Below are 24,314 nucleotides of genomic sequence, written 5' to 3'. Positions count from 1 at the left end.
AGGTGAAGTGCGTATGTAGAAGTGTCTGTTTTTCTATTGTTGAATGCCCTTTTGTGTTCTGCTATCCGTTTGTCAAAAGTTCTGCCAGTTTGACCGATGTACGTTTTCGGACAGTCACCACAAGTTAGTTTGTACACACCACTCTGTAGTTGCTTTCTCTTTCGGCTTTTATTGTTCTTAATATATTTGCTTAAGTTGTTGTTAGTTCTGAAAGCTGGTGTTATTCCTTTCTTTTTTATGTATCTGGCTATTGTTGTTGTTATCTTGCCAGTATATGTGAGAGAGCAGAAGGTACTGGGTTCTTTCTGTGGTGGTGGATACACTAATTTCAGGGCTTTCTTATGGAGTTTTTGGTTTAAAATTTTGTTAACTGTTTGTTCGTTATAGCCGTTGTTTACTGCTATTTGTTTAATGATGTTTAGTTCTATTTCGAAGTTATTTTTTGTCATGGGAATTTCTGTCAGTCTATGTATCATGCTATGGTAGGCTGCTAATTTGTGTTGTGTAGGATGGGATGATGAATTGTGTATAGTTGTGTCAGTATGGGTAGGTTTATGATATATGGAGAACTCATGTTTGTTGTGTAGTCTGGAAATCGTTACATCTAGAAAGTTTATAGAGTTATTCTGTTCTGTTTCTACTGTAAACTCAATATTATTATGAAGTGAATTAATATATGATAGAAATTGGCCAAGTTGTCTGTTAGTTCCTGTAAAGCATACTAGTATATCATCCACGTATCTCCACCAATATAAGAACTGTTTAAATACGGGATGATTAGAAATTGTTGTTTCAAGTTGGTTCATAAATATATCTGATAGCAATGGGCTTAGAGGATTACCCATAATAAGTCCTGCACTGTTGTTTGTGTATATTTGATTATTGAATTCAAAATAGTCTTGATTTATGCAAATTTCAAGAAGGTGTAAAATTTGCATAAATCAAGACTATTTTGAATTCAATAATCAAATATACACAAACAACAGTGCAGGACTTATTATGGGTAATCCTCTAAGCCCATTGCTATCAGATATATTTATGAACCAACTTGAAACAACAATTTCTAATCATCCCGTATTTAAACAGTTCTTATATTGGTGGAGATACGTGGATGATATACTAGTATGCTTTACAGGAACTAACAGACAACTTGACCAATTTCTATCATATATTAATTCACTTCATAATAATATTGAGTTTACAGTAGAAACAGAACAGAATAACTCTATAAACTTTCTAGATGTAACGATTTCCAGACTACACAACAAACATGAGTTCTCCATATATCATAAACCTACCCATACTGACACAACTATACACAATTCATCATCCCATCCTACACAACACAAATTAGCAGCCTACCATAGCATGATACATAGACTGACAGAAATTCCCATGACAAAAAATAACTTCGAAATAGAACTAAACATCATTAAACAAATAGCAGTAAACAACGGCTATAACGAACAAACAGTTAACAAAATTTTAAACCAAAAACTCCATAAGAAAGCCCTGAAATTAGTGTATCCACCACCACAGAAAGAACCCAGTACCTTCTGCTCTCTCACATATACTGGCAAGATAACAACAACAATAGCCAGATACATAAAAAAGAAAGGAATAACACCAGCTTTCAGAACTAACAACAACTTAAGCAAATATATTAAGAACAATAAAAGCCGAAAGAGAAAGCAACTACAGAGTGGTGTGTACAAACTAACTTGTGGTGACTGTCCGAAAACGTACATCGGTCAAACTGGCAGAACTTTTGACAAACGGATAGCAGAACACAAAAGGGCATTCAACAATAGAAAAACAGACACTTCTACATACGCACTTCACCTTCTAGATCATAATCATTCTTTCAATGAAGAGTTTAAAATTCTACATATTCAAAATAAAGGCCTTAAGCTATCTTTTTTAGAATCTATGGAAATTAATAAACTGAAAAATACAGATATAATTCTGAATGACCAACTCGAGACAAACAGCTCCCCACTCCTCAACCTCTTCAGTTGAAGATTAAAAAGGCAAACACATTGTAAACTATATTACTTGAGAAAGGCACTCCGCCGAAACAGCTGTAGTCACTTAGAGATAATAAATTTTGTGGAAGTATAGAAAACAAACGTTTTCAGTTTTTTATTGTTAGATAAAATGAACTTCCATCAAGTAACGGTCGAATCCATCAATTATTTAAAGGAAGTTATTGCTCATTTTTTTCCATACAATTAAGAATTTTATATTCATCATTACGCCGCTGAGATATTTCAAATTTAAAATCATTTTTGAATTCTTCATTAATTTGTGATAAAAAATCTTTCAGATTAATAATTGATAATAATAATAATAATTAATAGCCTCCGAACAATATTAAAAACCTTTCTTTTTTTATATGAGGCGCCGTTTTTATGCAAAATAATTAAATTTATAAAGCTTTTTTTATAACGTTTATAAAGCAAACTGTCATTATTTTGGTATTATTTTCATGCAGAATCACTCCCTGAATTTATTGCAATGATCAGTATGATCAAAGTTATCTCTCTAAAGTTTCAGTAAATTTAACTGAAACCACTTTTACATAAGAAAAATGTCGGGGTCTTTTGTCTAAAATTTGTCCATATACATAGTTAAAAATATATATTTGTTTTAGTTCAAGGAGGTATCGGTTCGTGTGTATCACTTAACGTGAAGAGCCCCTTGGTTTCCGACACAGAAATAGGAATGGGTAATACTGTGCAATGGAAAATGTGTACTTTAACGCCAAGTACTACCATGTCTTTATTCTTTGAGGTCGTAAATCAACATTCTGCTCCCATACCTCAAGGTGGTAGAGGTTGTATACAATTTATTACGCAGTACCAGGTAATTAATCTTTTCATAGTTTTCAACACTAAACACACCGAGAAATTTAATAGTCCAATCGTGAGATATTTGATCTCTAAAAATCATATGAACACGCTGAATTTTGCTAAGATCAATTTTGGGCATTGAATTTTGTCGCAAATGCAGTCAGTTTCTATAAAGCTGTTAAATAAATAAACGATGCGCGATATTTACCATTTTTTACGATGCATCTCATGAGATCAATAAAATTTATCACTTACATTGACCTGTGGATTGTTGTTAGTATCTAGTCTTCAAAACCTTTAGTTTTATGTATGTATATTTATACATACATACATTTTGCGTTTTGGCAACAAATATAGGGTATTTGAAATATGCCTAAAAACACTTAATTTAAACTTTCACATTACAAATGATCTCACGTCACGGGAAATGCTTTCACAAAGACGGCATTGAATGCAGTTTGTAGCTGAAGTGTAGTTTCGAAAAAATGTTGTAGTTGTGTACTTGTGCGACCGAAAAGCAGTTTTAGAGCGAGGCCCCAGTAGTGCGTTGCGCTGCGTTGCGTTGCGACGTCGCACAGTGGTTCCAAATGCCGAAAACGTGGTCATGAACCTTGAAAAGCGTATATTGTTTATACATTTTGGAATTACTTTCGTTCTTAAGGGTTTTTGGTATCGCTAATTACGAATCTGGCATTATTTTTTCTGTAAAACAAAATGGCGGATCCAACATGGCGGAAAGAAATTGAAAATATCAATCAAAAAGGGAAACTTTTTGTCAAATTTGGTAGGTTAAGGTAGCTGATTACAAATCTAACATTACTTTTTTTTAAACAAAATGGCGGATCCAATATGGACGAAAGAAGTTCGAAAATTTTATTTTAGCCGCATTTTTGTTTAAAATGTTATACTATAAGGGACTTTTGAAGCTGCTGATTACCAATACATTTTCTTTATGAAGTACAATATTCAGAACCTATTACTTATGTACAACTGCCCATACATACTCAACAATCGCCAGAATCATGTAATATGCGTCATTTCCCACTTTTGTATTCAAACAACTGCCAGCAATGCATAGGCAGTTATAGGCAGCTAAACCAAAGTGATTCTGTATCTCCTTACTATATATTTTAAGATTAATAAACATTAGTCGCAGAATTTTGTACTTTTGGAATGCATCTTTACAAATTTTTAATTATTTCAAGTATATTTTCACTATTTATGCATTAACAAATTTAAGGCATTTATTTTTAATAAATGTTGTATTAAGTTACATCTTACATTACTTCATACTTAAAAAAGAAGAATCTGCTTTACAGTGATAAAATTGATAAACTACAAAACGTTTTACAGCGTTTTCAATATACGAGTTCTTTTTCACTTTCTCTACCGGCCAAAATAAACCTGGGCATGGCCCACTTATTTCTGAGTTGTGAATCAGAATACATCCAGTCTGATCCTCATAACCGCATATTAGGACTCTACGATAGTATGAGAAAACAAATGTAAACATGAAAATCCCTAAATAGGGACTCCTTTTTTCGCCTCATGACCACGTTTTCAGCATTTGGAACCACTGTGCGTCACAACTGAACAACGCATCAGGACGTGGCCCCATTAGTGCGTTGCATTGCGACGTTGTAACGGAACAACGCATCGGAACGAGGCCCCATCAGTGCATTGCGCTGCGTCGATCAGTTGCGATGTTTCAACGGATCGACGGACAAGGGTGTTCTTTGATGGTAGTGTCATCGCAACGCAGGTGTGGCATACAATGCGTTGTTGGCATACAACGCACTAATGGGGCTTCGCCCCTGCGTTGTTCCGTTGCGACGTCACAACGCAACGGAATAATGGGACCTCACCTTTTTAAAGGTTTTAGATCGTTTGTAATTTGAAAACTTATTAAGTACTTCAAAAAACAGTAAAATTGTTTGTGGAACTCTCTAGAGTGTAATGAAAAAAAAAGATATATTTCTATTTTTTCGTGAGAAAAAAAAAACAACAATACTACCTTTACTATTGCTAACCTTATTGCAATTAAACGTTAGCAATTTAGAAGTTGAATCTAGGGTTGTTTTAAACATCACACTCAATTTAATATAAGCATGTAAACTTTCTATAATTGTACAACATTTAAAGGGGTTTCACTCCAATATTTTATTGGCTCAAACATGTAAAAAAACCTCTTAACATGATGAACAGATGATGTTTAAATAAAATATATTAGACAAGGCGAAAACGGCAGGTTCTTTGAAGAAAATATTCCCATGAGATTTTTTTGCATAATCACATTCGTGAGACACCCCAGAATAAGATTCAAGAAGTCGCCCACGCGAAAAGTGGTCCAAATTTTTTTTTAACAATTTTCTTTCTAATCTAATTGCAAAAATCAATATTTTTGGCCAGGACAAATTTTTTTTTAGGATTTTTGGACTATTCTGGATAAGAAAGGTCTCTTATAATTTTTCTCTAAAGTGGATCGTGTTCGAGCTAAAGCATTTTAAAATTGAAAAGAAAAAAACGAAAAATGGCGATTTCCAAGGCTTAATTACTCGGTTAAAAGGTATTACTATGAAAGTCAGAAAGTGACTAAATCAAAGTTTAAAGCCCCCTCGACAAGATGCTGAAGAAATTTTTGTCATTATTTGATTACTTAGCTGTTATTTTTAAGTAAAAATAATGAGCGCCAATCGTTTGTGTCAAAACTTTAGATGTTAATTTGACTGCCTTTTCTTCAGTGCAATTGAATGAAAATTTGCAGATATATGCCTTCGCGGGAACAATACACGAATAGTCAATAAAAATCTTATTTTTATGTTTATTGTTTAAATAAAAAAACTATTTTAATGGAACATGCTTAAATTCTCTTGTTTTAAACAATGAAGAAACTTGAATTTTTTGCAGATTGTAGCGAATTATATGAACTGTACATAATTTCTCTTTTTACTTTAATTGTTTACGTTATGCTTCATAAATAAACAATAAAGTTTCAAATTTTTTGCCGATTCCGACTATTTTTCATGTTAGTACATCATATGTTTTATATATATTTTAATAAACATGACGTATATTTTAATGTTTGAAAAATGTTAAGACTAAAAAGTAAAAAAATAAAAAAATATGAAAAAAAAGTTTTTAAGAATCGCTTTTCTTTAGTTACAAGTGACTAAAATTAAAAATATAAAAAAATCAAATAAAAAGCAAAAAATAAAAAAAATTCAAACTCTAAGGATTATTCGAAAGAAACTGTTAAGACAGATTAAATATACAAAAATCTCACACATTCGTTAAAAAATTGAAAAAATCTAACACATTCGTTAAAAAAAAGCGTGGGGCGAAAACCGTTTATTCGATGAAGACGCGCCCCACACTTTTCTTTAACGAATGTGTTAGATTTTTTCAATTTTTTTAACGAATGTGTGAGATTTTTGTATATTTAATCTGTCTAACAGTTTTTTTTTTCGAATAATCCTTCAAGTTTGATTTTTTTTTATTTTTTGCTTTTTATTTGATTTTTTATATTTTTAATTTTAGTCACTCGTAACCACATCCCTAAGTCGCTTAAGATTAAACCATGGCAATTTTCCTGCACATTTAGCTAAAATAGGAATGCGTATAAACTCTCTGTTCATGTGATAACTACTCTACTGCAGATTTAAATCATATAATATTTTTTAATTGTGAACTTAATAAATACCACACGAAAGCACTAATTGCTAGATTTCAGGAGCAGAATGTAAGTTTACCGCTGAATATTTCACACCTACTAAGCTTCAACACCAAAACTATTAATGATATTATCATACAATTTCTTAAAGATTCTAAAATAAAAATTTAATATACATCTTCAATCTTCAACTTTCAAATATCTGTGGCAAAAAGTTTATCTAATGCCATCCCCTCTTTGTGAACACACACACAGTCACTCGTAACTAAAGAAAAGCGTTTCTTAAAAAAATTTTTTTCATATTTTTTTATTTAATATTAAGTAACGTCCCTTATAACAAAATGTATAAATAATAAATAAAATAATATCTATTATCCAAAGTTATGCATTTGAGTCAATTTTCGTGACAAAATATAAATACATGGTGAAATTATAGTAAAAAAACAAAAATTAAGGCATTTTTGTACGTCTCAGTAGCTTTAAATTACCCTGTGTATAAGTATCAAGTTAAAGAAATAATCGACGATCATGTGAAATTGGAATTAAAAAGAATTAAAAAACTGATTTGCGACAGAGTAGTATCACACGTGTTTCATTTCAGAATAACCCTATGGATTTTTAATATACAGACCGTTTAGTTTTTGATTAGATATAAGAGACTGAAGGAAACGCTAAAATCGGCAACATTGCTGTATACAATAATTGTACTTTAACAACGTGGAATGAAGTAAACACTTCTGTTGTATGTAGGCATATGAATTTATTAAAAATCCTTAAAATTATATTGAAGGTATACAGTCAACTACAGGGTTTACCCCCTTTTTATAGTTTTAATTGTATTTTAATTTGTTAAAGATGTTCAAAATTTATCTACTCGTTCCGCTGGTGACAGTATGTTAATAAAATAATTTTGTCAATTTTTCTTAATGTTGTTCTGAAGCTATTTCCTTGTGGCATTTTTATAATTACGTATTTTTTATGGGAAATAAGCCACAATTTTACTAAAAAATGAATTTATTAACGTGTCGAAGCCCAAATCGGGTTTCGTTGTCAAAATACAAAATACTATTATTATAATAAATTAATTTTAATTAATAATAATTATAAATTTATTTTTAATAAATTCATTTTTTAGTAAAATTGTGGCTTATTTCCCATAAAAAATACGTAATTAGTCAATTTTTCTCTTTTCTCGATTATTAGTTTGTATTGAATAGTATATAAATTATTGTAAACATTGAATACGCAGTGAAAAAATAATGCTATTAATTAAATTATTGAATAATTTAAGCGAGTATGCAAGTATGGATTGTCCAAGAGTATTCAAAAACTAAACGAAACAGCAATCTCTATTTCGCTGGTGAATCGGCAACTAATACAACTATAATACACTAGCTAATGTTTACGTCTAGCTCGCAGTGTTGCCATTTAAAGCGTGTATATCTAATTTAAATCTAAACAGTCTGTATGTTGAACACAACTAATAATCTACCTATTATGGAGGATAAAAACATTTGTTTATCGTTAATTTTAGCATTCAAGTGGTCAAAGAAAAATCAGAGTAACAACAGTGGCTCGAAATTGGGCTGACGCAACTGCTAATATACACCATATCAGTGCCGGATTCGATCAAGAAGCTGCTGCTGTAATAATGGCTAGGATGGCCGTTTATAGGGCAGAATCTGATGATAGTCCAGATGTTCTTAGATGGGTTGACAGAATGCTGATTAGATTGGTAAGATATTATTTAAGTTCAGTGTGCATGTTAATATAGATTTAAGTGTTTATACAGTATATACATTTTTCAGCTGTACACAGGTAATATACAACTTTGCTCTCTTCTTCTTCTTCTTTGGTTTATTGGCCTCCATCTACTTGGGTAACTGCGCTCTTTCGATGACACTGCTGTCGTCAAGGCCTAAGACGTTTTTAACTTTTAGCACAGTTTAATTCAACTCGAATTTTGACGGTTCCAACTTTGCAATCCACTTCTGTGGTAACGACCAATCACTGCCCAAAGGACTAAAATTTTTGATGCGCCGTCGCCAAAATGGAACATAGAGAACAAAGGATTTTCGCGGAGTGACCCTACTGATTCGTTAGCATCATACTGTGCTTTTAGTATCTAGTTTTTGCTTCCGCGTACATAATTATCATTCTTGTGCTAGTTTCAGCTACATTGCTTCATCAAAAATAATAAAGTAAAAAAACTATACAGGGTGTTTCATTAATAATTGTCCATATAGTAACTGGAGAAACCTTAGCACAAAATACGAAGATTTAACCTAAAACACTTAAATAAAATGTGGTTCCTTACTGAGTTACAGGGTGTTTTATCTAAAAATTTAAAAAATATTTTTGCTCAGCATTTTAAAACTATTCGACATATCCTTTTCATACTTGACAGGAAGTATAGCTACTGTACAAACTACTAAATTTTTTTAAACAAACGTTTCTGGCTATTACCAGAGGCGTACAACGGGGTAAAGTGAATGGTTGACCCTTTCCAAATTCTACGCCACTGGCGAAATTGCAATTTTAGTTCAATTTTTGGATTCTACAATACTTTCTATGAAAATAATATACTCTTCATTCGTAACGATAAAGTCATTAGTTTTCGAGATCTTTGAAGTTAAAAATGAAAACGACACGGTTATTTTGATCAGTGTATTGTGTCGCTTCATTTTTAATTTCAAATATCTCAAAAACTAATAATTTTATCGTTACGAATGAAGAGTATATTATCTACATAAAAAGTATTGCAAAATAAAAAAATACGCTAAAATAGCATTTTCGTCAGTGGCGGAGAATTTGGGAAGGGTTAACCAGTCACTATCCCCTGTCGTACGCCTCTGGTAGTAGCTAGAAACGTTTATTTATCTTAATTTAGTAGGGTGTACGTATAGTACCTACACTTTCTGCCAAGTATGATAAGGATACGCCAAATAGTTTTAAAGTACTGGGTACAAATAATTTTTAAATTTCAATCATATGAATCATATCATAAATTAATCAAAATAACTGTTCCGTTTTATTTTTAACTTCAAATATCTCGAAAACTAATGACTTTATCGTTACCAATGAAGAGTATATTATTTACGTAGAAAGTGTTGGGGAATTTAAAAATGGCACTAAAATAGTAATTCCTCCAGTGGCGTAGAATTTGAGAAGGGTCAACCATCCACCATCCCCTGTCGTACGCCTCTGGTAGTAGCTAGGAACGTTTGTTTATCATAATTTAGTAGGGTGTCTAGTAGTCCCACTTTCTGTTAAGTATGAAAAGGATACGTCGAATAGTTTTAAAATGCCGAGCAAAAATAGTTTTTAAATTTTTAGATAAAACACCCTGTAGCTCAGTAAGGAACCACATTTTAAGTGTTTTAGGTTAAATCTTCGTATTTTGTGCTAAGGTTTCTCCAGGTAATATATGGACAATTATTATTGAAACACCCTGTATATGTTGTCTTGAGTTCCCAGTGTCGTTACGTTAATAACAGTTAAATGCTCTAGTCTACAAGAAATTTAAGTTAAGATTCTAAAAAATAAAGTATATTTGACCGATATTCGTAATCGTACAAATTTTTTAACTTTGTGTTTTGGTTTTCCGCTTAAACAATTATGATACCTGTGTTAGTTTAAGGTACTGTTCGAGTACGAGTTTCTGGTGTAATAGAGCTGTTAGAAAGAATATAATGAGTGAGTTTGGAAGCAAGGCTGTCCATGAATAAATCAAAAACAAAGATTATTACTAATAAGTTAATCTTCTTCGCGTTAAAATAATCGAATCTAAAACTAATTACTAATAAGTTAATCTTCTTCTTACATCTTCAGATGCAAATCCACTAATGGATGTTGGCGATCAGATTTTCATTAACTCTCTGTTTCTTGCAATATGTATCAACAGATTGTATGTCGTTAATCCCTGTCCATTGCCTTATGTTTCGGAACCAGAACATTTTCTTGCGTCCCAGCAGGCCCCGGGCTATAAACGGACAGACTGGGCATTTGCCCAGGGCGCCAAATTTTCGGGGGCGCAAAATAAAAGAGATAATAAAAATAAATTAGAGAAACAAATTACCCACTAAAAAATATCTGACACAAAATTTTCAAAAATATATAGAACAGAACAAGTAAATATAATACAGGCTACCGGAAATGTAAAATAGAAATAGTAAGAAACATAATAATGATAAGTTAATATCAAGCATTATTATTCAGATATTAAATAATAATAATATTCGAGCTGGTAACACTGCAGTCAGTTAATACGCTGTTGGCAGTACTTGTACCGTTGGGTACAGCCGGTGCCGGTGCATCGGCGCATGCGCTCATCTTCCATAGAAATAAATGTCTACAGTTTTGTGTATGAAAGACGTGTTTTCTTGTTATTTACTTTACTTCATAAAATATAAGTAACATAGATTATTTGCTTTTACATTCTAGTAATAAAGGGGGCGCCAGTAGACTATTTGCCCACGGCGGCAGTCACCTAAGCCCGGGGCCTGCATCCCAGTCATCGCTTGCATTCAATTTAACCAATAAGTTAATAATTTTACTTTTTTTAAAATATTTTTTATTTAAAAACTCATTTCAAAATTAAACAGACACAGTTTTCCCATTCCCTCAGTCGAAAAATATTCAGCTACTACATTGTCATGCTTTGACATTTGTGTTGCTATACTCTGGAGTGTATATTTGTAATTGTCAATTTTGTGGTTACCCGTGTTAATCAATTACTGACAATTGGCGGGTTTATGTGAAAAGGGATATAAGTCGAAAAATTCGAAAAATGAGCTTAGTACATCATACATCCCAAAAATGGATATTACACTTAGAGGAAAAGAGATATATGTCATTTTACACATATTTACGCGCGATTTGGTATGTGTAAAATGATATAACTGACTAAAAATGAGATTTTTAAAGTAATACGGGCTTTTGTAGACTTATATGTGAAATATATGAAAATAAATGAAATATTTTGTGAATAGAGGTATATGTTCACATATGATCAAAAGCGAATATTTTTCTGATTTGCGTTTGGGTTACTAAATATAAGTCAGATATTGTAGGGATATTTTGCCAGATGCATCTGATCACGAGGATAACTAACAGAGCGTAATTAACAATAATAAATTACTAGTAATAATTAGATATGTTTTGTTTGTACCTAGGTTTTAATAAAAAATGTTTGTGAAAAGAGGTATATGTTCTATTTTTTTTTAAATATTCGATATATTCCATATTTACCACAAAAAATGTGTTCTTGCGACATAATGAAGTCATACACCGAAGATAATACACATTTTATTGAAAAATAATAATGTATTGCATTTACGTCACAAAAATCACAAAAACCCGTTTTCCCAAAATTATACTTTTTTGACTTATATACCTTTTCACATACGCCCGCCAATTGTAATTGTCATCGAGAGAGCGCAGTTACCATACTTACCTCAATGCATATTACCTATGTCCAGCTGAAAGATTTACATTACATACTGGTGCGGGAGCACGCCAAATAGAATTCTATTTTAGTGACGTCACATTACCTAGCAACCGTCGATTCTCCCATTATAAAACTCTATTTTGTGACGTCAGCAAAATAGAATTCTATTTGGCGTGCTCTGGTCTGTATGTTCAAAGTGTGTGGTCAGAATTAATGATGAGCGGTGAACCCTAAAAATTACATTGTGAAGACCAAGAGCAGACAGAAGAAGAAAAAGTAGACCATTTACGGGAATTGGTTGCAAGAAGCTCAAGACCAGCAGAACATGAAGGAATTAGAGGATGCCTATGTTCAATTTGGACGCAGAAGGCTGGATGATGATGATAATGATGATATTCGAAGTCCGCTTAAGGAATATGAAATCCTAAAATACACAACAAATCTAAAATCAAAAAGATTCCAATGAAAGTGTAAAGAAATAAATATAAAAGATGAAGAGAGATGAAGTTTTCAATCCTAAGAACAACATTAATAATATTGAAAATATTAAAAATATTACTAAAAGGTTTTTAAATTGAAAACTTATTGGTACATTTTCCTGGTGACACCTCCAAGGCTTCTACAATTTGCAAGCCATATGGATGCTGCAGTGAAGACAAAGGGAAGGAATTCTACACTATGCAATTCACATCCCCCGTCTGCAGGGTGGTAAAGTTCCAACGGAAAATGCACCTAGTTACTCTACGGAGTAATACGACTATAAAATAAAAATGTATACCATTTTTATTCAGTTGCAATGCGAAGGCAAAACAATCTTACTTTTCAATTAGAATACGGAGCGCAGTCCAGCCCTCTGAATCGCGATTTTCGACTCCAATTGGAGTCTCATCGGAGATAACGTAGGCCTGTTCATCTTTCAATTCAGACTTCATCTTCATCGAGACTTCATCTTTCAATTGCCAGATGACGCTAGTCACCTAATATTTTCACTTCAGTTGCAATGGGTGGGAAAAGATTACGAGTCGAAAGATTAGAGTTGCAAAGTCGAAAATCGCGATTCAGAGGGCTGGACTGCGCTCCGTATTCTAATTGAAAAGTAAGATTGTTTTGCCTTCGCATTGCAACTGAATAAAAATGGTATACGGACAATGTGAACGGATACAATGCCGTGAAAATCAGCAAATATATAAGGACATTGACAGACAATTTTAACAGGAATCCGCAAAGAAACAGAATCAAAAAATTTTACGTGAGCGACTTCACAACATGGACTATACAGTGATGAGTGCACTAAGAACCGGCAAAATAACGCAAAAAACGGAAAACATAATACGTTGTGAAATGAAACAAAAGATGAAACTAGTAGAGGTGGGAAATTATCAATAGATACCTATTAAATTTTCATTATATTGGTAGTTTCCCATCTTTAGACGTATCGGAGGAGTTTGGCAACTGCCACTGTTACAGGAGAATTTTATAAAATTTACAGGATTATTTTTTAATGATTTTAACTTCCAATCGTATAGTAAGATATTTGATCACCTGTTTAATTCTGTCCTCTCAGATTAAAATTATACTGAGAATTATCTACTGTAACCGATAGAATTTTTTTAAGTAGATTGTTTCTGTTTAATGGCAACCAGTTTCCTAATTTTGACAACTGTCACATTTAAGGCTATGGGTACATAATTCGCAAATATTTTACGTGTATCCCTACTTTTTCTGTCTTTACACGGCAAATTACGTGTAGTAAAATTCACACTGGTATTGATATGTAAACATTACTAGAATGTCATTCTACTTGAAAATGTCATCATTAATTTAAAGAGATGGGTTTTGAATGTTCTTAGATAACTGTTATTTTTATAATTGGAAATTATTAATTCAGTTAATAAATGTGATAATTTTTTCACTAACTATGTATTCAGTGATTGTAATAATTTATTTGTACAACAAAGACTAATACTCAATCGAGAAAAGAAGAAAAGTGTTAAAGTGATTTTTTAATAATATATTGTTATGGAACGCTTACAATTTTGAACATCTTTAACAACAAAATACTTGGATCACAGAATATATTATCCTGATGTATTCTCTGCTTGGATCTTCCACAAATAATACACAATAAATAACTTTTTATTAAGTTCACGTCTTAAATCAATTATTTATCAAATACACTATATTTCAATAATATTTAATCAATAACTCAACACATTCCCGATGCAATGTCAAATATTTAAAATTGTCACTGATTGTCAGTGTCTGACTGACAATATATGGTGACAATATTATATTCGGTTGAGTGCGTTGTAAGACAAAGATAGATTTGGAAAATATTACCACGGCATTGTGTTTATTTTTTTCGAATCCTGAAAAAACCAATAAATATTTTTGAAAAATTTAAACGCAGAATGAAAGACTAAATTATTACCGAGGGCCGAAAGTCCCTTAGAATAAATAAAAAGTTTATTTTGAATAATATATTTGAAATTAAAAATCACACTAAATTTTCTCTTAGTTTTTCACCCCTGTAACTTATTAAAATAAACATTATAGAAGTTCTCAGGGACTTTCGGCCCTCACTAATAACGTGATCTTTCATTCTGCGTTTAAATTTTTCAAAAATACTTATTAGTTTTCTAAGGATTCGAAAAAAATGAATCCCCATTTGAATAGCATTGCAGCGGAAAATACGTACCGATCCTCTTAAGAAAATATCCATAATATACGTATTAAAAAATAATCTTACGAATATCACATGACAGTAAGAATAAATAAGAAAATAATGCTTAATTTTTACTCAAATTTGTTGTCATTGGGCAATAGCCACTCGAGCTCTGCGGGCTCTCGTGTCTATTGCCAGACAACAAATTTTCGAAAAACTGTCGCATTATTTTCAATTTATTCTCACTCTTTTGTGATATTATACCCGAGAATTTTATAAAATTCTCCTGTGACAGTTTGACTCATATACGTCTAAAGGTGGGAAACTATCAATATAATTTAAATATGAGGCCATGAGAGCCAGAGTGGCCTAACTGATTTTAACATTACATAATCAAAGAAAATGACCAGAAGCTAACAATGTCCGATTATTTTAGTAGTTTTATGTTGACCAAGAATCATTATTGGTCAACATACAATTACTAAAACAATCAAGTGATAATTTCTCACCTCTACTAGTTTCATCTCTTTTTATTTCACAACGTATTCTGTCTTCCATCTTTTGCGGTATTTTTCCGGTTTTTAGCTCATTTATTACTGTATAGATTAAAAGTATTAGTAAGATATTCAAAACAATTGCCCTTTAGTTTATATCATTACTTTTTAGGGGTGCAAATTATAAAATATTTTAATAGCCACTTTTTGTTTACTTTTAGTGTCAAAAATTCGGAGAATACAATAAGGACGACCCCAATTCATTCAGACTTGGTCAAAACTTCAGTCTTTACCCACAGTTCATGTATCACTTAAGAAGATCTCAATTTCTTCAAGTATTCAATAATTCTCCGGACGAGACTTCATTCTACAGACACATGTTGATGAGGGAAGATCTTACTCAATCTTTGATAATGATTCAACCTATTTTGTATAGTTATAGTTTCAATGGTCCACCAGAGCCTGTATTACTAGATACTAGCTCCATTCAACCTGACAGAATATTACTTATGGATACTTTCTTCCAAATATTAATTTTCCATGGAGAGGTAAGATACCACAATGACAAATAATAGCATGTGAGATACTGTTAGAAGCTATTTTCTTGTGACATTTTAATATTATTTACTATATTTAATGGAAATTAACCTTAAAAGAACTATTGCTTTCTAAATTAAGAAAACAATCAATTTTTTTTATGAAAAATATTTCTTAGTATCATAAAAATTTAACACTCTGGAGCAAAATTAACCGCCCACCTTAAAAATGGGTTATTTTTGATATCTCCAATTTCCTTAACTTGTTGTCCGAGTTAAGTAATTTTTTTTAATACGTTATAGCCTTATTCTTTAACAATATCGCTGTAATCATATTGTTGCCAAACAGGTAAATTTTCATTGTATACCGGGTGTACGAATCAAACTCTGTTTTTTTCTCAAAGTTCGCGTCACCCTGTGGAATATTCTAACATTTGTAAAATACTGAAATTAAAACTCAACTATAGCTTCATGTTTTCTTAACATTCTGCTTTTTGATTCATTCGCTTATGTTGAACCATAAAATAGTTAGGTACTTTAACAACTAGCCATATTTTTCTTCAATATAAGGTGTTTTTAATGGCAAACTTTAAAGGGCAAAAATAATGACAGTTTGCTTTATACACGCATGTCCGCAAATGCTTCGTTTCCGAGATAGGGTGTGGTGAAATTTTTCTTACAAACCGGCGATTTATTTATTCCTTTAAATCGGTTGAGATATAAAAATGAAATTTGGTGGGTTTTAAGGCGTAGTTATTGCACATTTTTTGACATACTGTGGCGCATACGGGTCATATATTAACCGAAAATAATTACCACGATATTTAAGGCACATATGTATTGCATTGTTTCACAAACCGATGCATATCCTGTTTAAAGAATTCTTGCGGCTGTAGCTCGAAGAATTTTTTTATAACATTTTGTATTTCCTCGTTCAACTGAAAATAAACGCTATTTTTGGTGGCTCAAAGATGGGAAAATCGCAGAGCAATAAATCAGAACTATAGCATGGATGCTGTAATATCCTGTTTCTTTCGTTGTAGATTTCCTTTCACTGCTTTGGCAACATAAGGCCGAGCATTGTCGTACAGAAGAATGACACAACATGAGAGCTTCTCTGGGCCTATTCGTCCTACTGCTTAATGAATGTTGTTCAAAGTTTTATTAAGTATACAGGTTTTCGTTGATTTACGCACTCTAGGTTTTGTAAACTATAGGAAGAGTCCTTGGTGGTTGGAAAACAATGTTAACATGACCTTGCCTGCAAAAGGTTGAACTTTATGACCGCTCGCTTATTATATTTGAACGGATTGTTAACAACAATAATAGACTAAGAGCCGCTATAGGTGAACTTTCTTAATCATTTTAGGCACGACGGGACCCTATAACTTAAATAGTAGAACCTAAAAGAAAACATTTGAGAACTGTGCCGTCACTTTTCAGTGGCACATGCGTCTACAGTGGCGCATGAAACTTTCCACTTATGGACGGGATACATAAATTAAAAAATACCCTCCCTCATTACCAGAATTTAATTTTTTTCATTTTTTTAAGTTCTATGTGATTAAGATATAAGATTCATCGTAATTTTAACCCACCACCCCCTTCTCCCTGCCCCCACCATCAAAAACTTTATTTTTCGATTTTATTTTTTTTTTGGTGGGATGCCATCAATTTTAAAATTTCAAAAAATTCACACACATAGTTAAGGCTTTTATAAAACACGTCTATTTTTTATAGACCTGTAGGTTGAGTGTACATAAACTCAAAAAAAATTTTAATTTTTTTTTTGGAAAAAAGTATATAACTTTTTTTTGGGGATAGCTGCAGATCTAATTTTTTCTTAGTCTTGTGTATTTTATCAAACACTATATTTCTAATTTTTTTCAGATTTTTCTGTAACGCTGGTCACATTCAAAAATCCAAAAAACTGTTTTTTAAGGGGGTTTTGGGGGGTTTGAACGTGTTTTTCTGATTTTTAAATATTCTACAGAACTCAGTTACTTCCAAGTTACATATAACCTATAAAAGCAAAATTGATTTGATATATTATGAAGTCTATCAAATAGGGAAAATCCCCCAAAACCCCCCAAAAAACAGTTTTTCGGATTTTTGAAGGTGGGGAGCCTTACGGAAAAATCTGAAAAAAATAAAAAATATAGTGTTTGATAAAACACATAAGATTAAGAAAAAATTAGACCTGCAACTATTCCTCAAAAAAAGTGATACGCTTTTTTGAAAAAAAAAAAGATTTCTTTTAATTTTTTGAGGTTATGTACACTCTACCTATGGGTCTGTAAAAAATAGGCATGTTTTATAAAGTCCTCAGCTATGCGTGTGAATTTTTTGAAATTTTAAAATTGATTGCATCCCATAAAAAAAAAAAACGAAAAATGAAGTTTTTGATATTGTGGGCAGGGGGAAGGGGGTGGTGGGTTAAAATTACGCTGAATCCTATGTGTTAATCACATAAAACTTAAAAATATAAAAAATTGAATTCTGTTAGTAAGGGAGGGTAACTTTTAATTTATTTATCCCGTCCATAAGTGGAAAGTTTGATGCGCCACTGTCGACGCATGTGCCACTGAAAAGTGACGGCACAGTGTTCAAACGTTTTCTTTTAGGTTCTACTATTTAAGTTATAGGGTCCCGTCGTGCCTAAAATGATTAAGAAATTTCACCTATAGCGGCTCTTAGTCTACAAACGCTATTTTCAAGTCACAATACTTAAAATCGCAGTCAAATACAAATGATAGGAACTGATCAGTGTAACGTTTACAAACATAACTAACCCTTCAGAACGTCAGTTGTGTGGTTGCAATTATTGTTTCCAAGGCTAACCTGACCAAAGATGTGTTTCAATTAAACAAGCGTATATAATATTTTTTTTAATATTTAATAACTGTCTTTTTCAATTTAGAAAGTAAAAGTTCCCTTAATTTCCGCTTGGAAAATCGAAACGTCAAAATAAACGCATTTTCAACTAAAATTCTGATTAATCCCCATTAAATATAGTAAATAATAAAGATACTGTTCCAATAACTGTGTACATTTTAACACTAATATTTGTTGTAGACTATCGCCCAATGGCGTAGTTTAAAATATCAAGACATGCCAGAATATGAAAACTTTAGACAGCTACTACAGGCTCCAGTAGATGATGCACAAGAAATTTTGCAAACTAGGTTCCCAATGCCGAGATATATTGATACCGAACAAGGCGGATCCCAAGCCAGATTTTTGTTGTCGAAAGTAAATCCAAGTCAAACTCATAACAACATGTATTCCTACGGAGGTGTAAGTACCATGATTTATTATTCTTAATAATTAATACTTAAAAAAATATTCCTTCTTTTCTTTTTAATGGCAAAAATATAATGCAGCGACGAGGATCGAGACAAGCGACGCGACTAATTTTGTTCTTCCTCTTTATAATCAATTCTGCTTTTTCATTGTGGGATTGATACCTCTATGGAAGGTTGTCACTCCATCTTTTGTGCGGTCGTCCGATACGTTCTCTGTCGATTGGTGATTTATCTCTTGCTATTTTGACCATGCGGGTTTCCCCCATTCCGTTTATGTAGTTATTCTATTCTTTTTTCTATTTAGTGTTCATTTGTTTATACATTTTCTTCGCTCCTCTTTCGTTCTGGATTAAATTGAAGAGCATGGGGCTCAATAAGTACCATTACCATATTCCGTTGTCTACCCAAGTAGCACAATAAAAACATTTTAGTTTTATTTTAGGTTTATAAAGGTTTTATTGTGGTAAATAAGAAGATAATGGTTTTAAAGTTACCTTGTATATATACTGCCAGGACTTTAAAACTGTTAAGCATTTATTACTAGTTTTAAAGTATCTAATAAGAGTATCAAATAAGACTAATTAATCTTAATAGATAATTTGTCTTATTGTAGTTTTAAAATGGTTTATTCTCAGTTCACTTTAAAACTAATCAGTTTTATAAAAAATTTCCGGACTGTTTGGTTTTATTAGATTCTTGTTTGTTACCTTTTAGTTTTAAAGCAGTTTTAAAGATTCTCCTAATATGACTAATAAAACCTATTATTAAAACTACTTGATCTCAAGACTATTAGGCCAGTAAAACATATGCCTTAAAACTATTTTTGTAGTTGTCTTTAAAGTTGCTTTCTTAAAAGCAATTAGTAGGCTATATTAACACCAAACGCTCTTAACTGAATCAATTTGGTTATCGTATAGACTAAACTATGCATCTTATTAGAAACACTAAAACTAAACCCATCCCCTCTTCTTTCATGTCCAAAATGGTAGGCAATTTGTTTTAGAGCGAAACAGTGGTGTAGTGTGTTGTAAAAAGTGGAATTACAATTAGTATGGAAGAAATATGTCGCAAGTACTTAAAATATAAACGAACTGGTCATTTCAAAAGAAAAATACAACACACACAGCACTCGACGCCTCGATTTTAGGTTAGATTCACATTAAAACCGAGTGGCATTATTGACAGCAGTATTAAAACTAAACGGTTTTAATTCCAAGGCAACCTTGCTTTTATGTAGGATATATGCTCTTGGCAAGGTATAAAATAAAACCATTTGATATTATCAATTCTATGTCGATAGATCAAATAGTTTTATTTGGATTTCGGCCATATTGCTTTCTGGAGATGCTGAAAGCCATGATAGATTACAATATAAGGCTTACATAAAAATTATAAATAAGCGACTTAAAGACATAAATTCGATTTATTTTAACATTTAAACATTAAAATTGTAGATAAAATTAATTTCCTTTCAAATTAATATTTTTCGGATTTAAATTTTTTTATTATTTTTATTCTTTAATCGCCAAAAGTCAAAAATTTTAGGGCGCGTGAGTTATTTAGACCTCTTTTTGTTAACATTATCAATAAAGTTGGGTGCGCAAGTGTTTTCTACCTTGACAGTCCGAAATAACCAAGTACTTTTTATTATTTTGTGATTACAAATGCGTATGTACCTATCATAACACATGTAAAAATTTGTTGGCCTATATGGAGTTTATGGGTTTAAAGAATCATTTAATATGGTAAATCGTCTTTAAAAGTCTCCATTTACGAAACCTTCTTAAGTTTGCTATAAAACTGTCTGCACTTAAAGTGTCTTTTAACATGGTTTTAAAAGCACCTTAACAGCAGCTTTAAAACCAGTTGCTTAAGAAAACAAAGTTTTAAGAAGGTTTTTATTTTTGGTTTTATTGACCTCTTTCAGAGTGGGCCTTTTTATGCTGAAAGCGGTTTTATTGCAACCTTAAGGTTTACTTAAAAACCAAATGGTTTTAATTTTAGTTTTATTCACAGTTTTAAAGCATCCTTAAAAGACTTAATAAACCCGTTCGGTGCTACTTGGGTATGTTTAATAGGTTCTGTCAGTTGTCCATCTATTCTGACTTTTATTTTTAGATGTTTTCAATAGTTTTTATGATATTTATGAGTTTGTTTATGAATTTTTCTTTTATACAGAAGATGGATTACATCTTTCCTAGTCCTACTTTGTCAAATGCTATCTTCAAGTCGTCAACTAGACAGATCTCAGTAATTTGCTTTATGACGAATATATCTGTACACAATCTTCCAGTATGAAAACCCTTTGGTTTACCTGCTAAACTTATCCTCTAATTCATGACTTGTAAAATTTTAGTTGTAAGTTTTAGGGTAATATTTAACAAGTTTATACATCTGTAGTTTTCTAGCTGTTTTTTTTTATAGTAGAATTAGTTCGCTTGTTCTCCATTCTTCAGGTATTTTAATGTGTTACAATTTTGTTAATTAATGTTGTTAATTGATCTATCATTGCTGCTCCACAATAAAAATCACTCCATTGCCTTTTATAAAGCGATATATATTTTTTGTAGGCCATAAAAATGATGATCCATTTCTTTCGAAAAACGTTCCCAGTGATAATTTTTTATTCTCCTACAAATGCATATGTTCGTTTCTTATTGTGTTGTAATTATCGTATACAAATAATTTTAGGCAATGTTATTTATGTCGGTTCCATATTTCGTTCTGTAATTCATTTTTGAGCGGTATTAAGTAGTCGTCTAAATTAGAAATTGCAAAATATACATAACTGAATGACTAATTACATATTTTAAATTTTTTAGGATTCTGGAGCTCCAGTTTTGACAGATGATGTATCCCTTCAAGTATTCATGGACCATCTAAAGAAATTGGCAGTTTCGTCCACAGCATAATACCTATATATTACAATTAGATACATTTGACATAATACAGTTTTTGAATTTATTCAATATATTATATTTTAAGCTTAATTTTTTTGTATATTTATTTCATAGATAGTTTATATATTTGGTAATGTGATACAATAAATTTTTGTTTTCCAGACCTTGCAATTGTAAAAGAATAAATTATAATACCTGTATTCTAAATAGCATTTATTCTATAACAATTGAAACTTTCTAAGTCAATGATAATGATACTGGAAGGATAAAGAACTTTGCCCTCCTAAAAATTATTTATTATAAAAGCCATGTTACAACCAAGTTTATGACAGAGTACTGCTTATACAGGCAGTCTTGTAGGTTGGTTTGCAGTAAATGCAGAATATAAAAATTAAACAATCAGTTTGATTTGCCGACAGATGCCATGCCAATCAAATTCAACTTCGAAACATCTTTTGAAATGGTCATAAAAAACCACGAACTGGGTGAAGAAATTGAACCGAAACTGGAAAAAGTTTCACTCATATGATATATGGATGGATCTAAGGTAGATAAAAAGGGCATGAGTGGGAATTTCGTGCTATCCAAATCTCCTAGAAACGTCCCAACTATCTTTCAGGCAGAAATATATGCTATAGACATTAGTGCCCAAGAATGTCTCAACTGAGACACTCATAGGCCAAAAATCTTTATTTTATCAGACAGGCAAGCTGCCTTAAAGGCTCTAAAGTCATTTACTTGAAAGTCAAAGTTGGTTTGGGACTATAAAAATCCCTCAAGAATAATTTCTATCCTTGTGGAATCGGTACTCGCCGGAGGAACCGCAGACGTTCGGATACAATTATCGTCTCTTTGTAAAGACAATAAAGTCGACTTTTCTAAGTAACAGGACATTTACTCAACACAAACACTACACTATACTCTGATTGCGAAATCAACCGTACCATGAAAATGGCCCTAGTTGTTGAGGCATTTAAGATAGGTAAATAAAAAAAATCCCCCCAAGAAGCTGGCGGAACACAACAAATTAATTTTGATGTGGGGGCCAGGTCACAAGAGAATTGCAGGAAATGAGCAAGCTGACAGCCTCACATGGGCTAATATTCCATTCCAAGGCCCAGAAACCCTCTGTGGACTATCGAAAAGCCACGTCAGAGAGGAACTCCGGACCTTGGAACTCAATTAACTACAACAACTATATTTGTCTAACATACCAGGGCAAAGGCAAGCAAAAACGCTTATAAAAGTGTCGCCACTGCAACAAGTCACCTTCGCGAAATGACTAATGAGTAAAAAATATATCAAAATAGTCACTGCCCTCCGAGATAATCGTCCCAAAAACAAAAAATGGGTAAATCAGATAGTGAGAACTGTCGTTTCTGTGACAACGTAAAGGAAGAACAAGGTTGCGTTCGCGGATACAGTTGACAAATTGTCGCCGACAATTTCTAACCTCACTTAATATAAATAATACCGTTAATAGATAAATATACAAGGCATATTTACATTTAATTAATATTAATAACTAATTATTAAATTTTACTAGGTAAATATACCTTGTATATTTATCTATTAACGATATTATTTATATAATTTTAAAGTGCGCATGCGTTTTGCTGCTAATTTGTAGGTAGGCTGCTAATGGACATCCTAAGTCTTGACGTCACAAAATTGGGAGGAGCTTATATTTGACTCCAAACAATTTTGTTTATAATGTTAAACACTCATAAATAATTTTTAATTTATTGTTTATGTGGTTTGTGTGACAAAATAAGACTTTTCATTTAGGTATTTAGTTAAAGAAACGTGTCAATTAAGAGATTTTTATTCGTTTTTGCCCAGGTGAGTTAATTTAATGCAATGATTAGAACGTAAACAGTTTTGAGGTTATGTTTATTTTCAACCACTAAGGAATAAAAACCACCTGAGCAAAAACGAATATGAATCTCTTAATTAACACGTTTCTTTAACAAAATACCAAAATGAAGTCTTATTTTGCCACACAAAGCACATAAATGAAAAATTCCTTATAACCATTTAACGTTACAAACAAAATTGTTTGGAGTCAATATAAGCTCCTCCCAATTTTGTGACGTCAGACTTAGGCTGTCCATTAGGCACCCGCGAACGCACCTATACCCTATACTATTCAACTGAGTAGCACATACAATGGTAGCACTATACTGAAAACGACTAAAATTTCTAGAAGAGGTCATAGCGCACTCTGACATAGGAAACAAGTCACCTAGGAGGCTAAACAATTTCATCAGAAGTATTAGCACCCTAAAGTTTAAGTAGATTAAAGTATACACAAAACACCTCTACAGATAGAAGTGCGGAAAGGCTATATGACTTTAACGACCTCACATAATCTAATTACGAATGGTACTATCTTTAACAAGTCAGTACAAATTGTCGGATACGCAGATGACATAGACATCAT

General features: G+C 32.0%; 1 protein-coding gene across 2 annotated transcripts in view; it reads left to right on the top strand.

Annotated features, from left to right (window-relative positions):
* Positions 1 to 22,078, top strand: part of LOC126880427 (protein transport protein Sec23A) — a 51,895-nt gene extending 29,817 nt beyond the window's left edge. For both annotated transcript variants that reach the window (XM_050644272.1, XM_050644273.1), the window contains exons 7-11: positions 2,654 to 2,865; positions 8,057 to 8,257; positions 15,352 to 15,678; positions 18,742 to 18,963; positions 21,794 to 22,078. In XM_050644272.1, coding sequence (XP_050500229.1) covers positions 2,654 to 2,865; positions 8,057 to 8,257; positions 15,352 to 15,678; positions 18,742 to 18,963; positions 21,794 to 21,883 — 1,052 coding nt within the window. In that variant the 3' untranslated portion in view covers positions 21,884 to 22,078. The remainder of the gene's footprint in view (positions 1 to 2,653; positions 2,866 to 8,056; positions 8,258 to 15,351; positions 15,679 to 18,741; positions 18,964 to 21,793) is intronic.
* The last annotated feature ends 2,236 nt before the right edge of the window (positions 22,079 to 24,314 follow it).

This window comes from Diabrotica virgifera, chromosome 2 (genome assembly GCF_917563875.1).
Source record: "Diabrotica virgifera virgifera chromosome 2, PGI_DIABVI_V3a".
NCBI lineage: Eukaryota > Metazoa > Arthropoda > Insecta > Coleoptera > Chrysomelidae > Diabrotica > Diabrotica virgifera.
The sequence above is the reverse complement of the archived record's forward strand: the minus strand, read 5'-3'. Positions and strand labels throughout refer to the sequence as shown.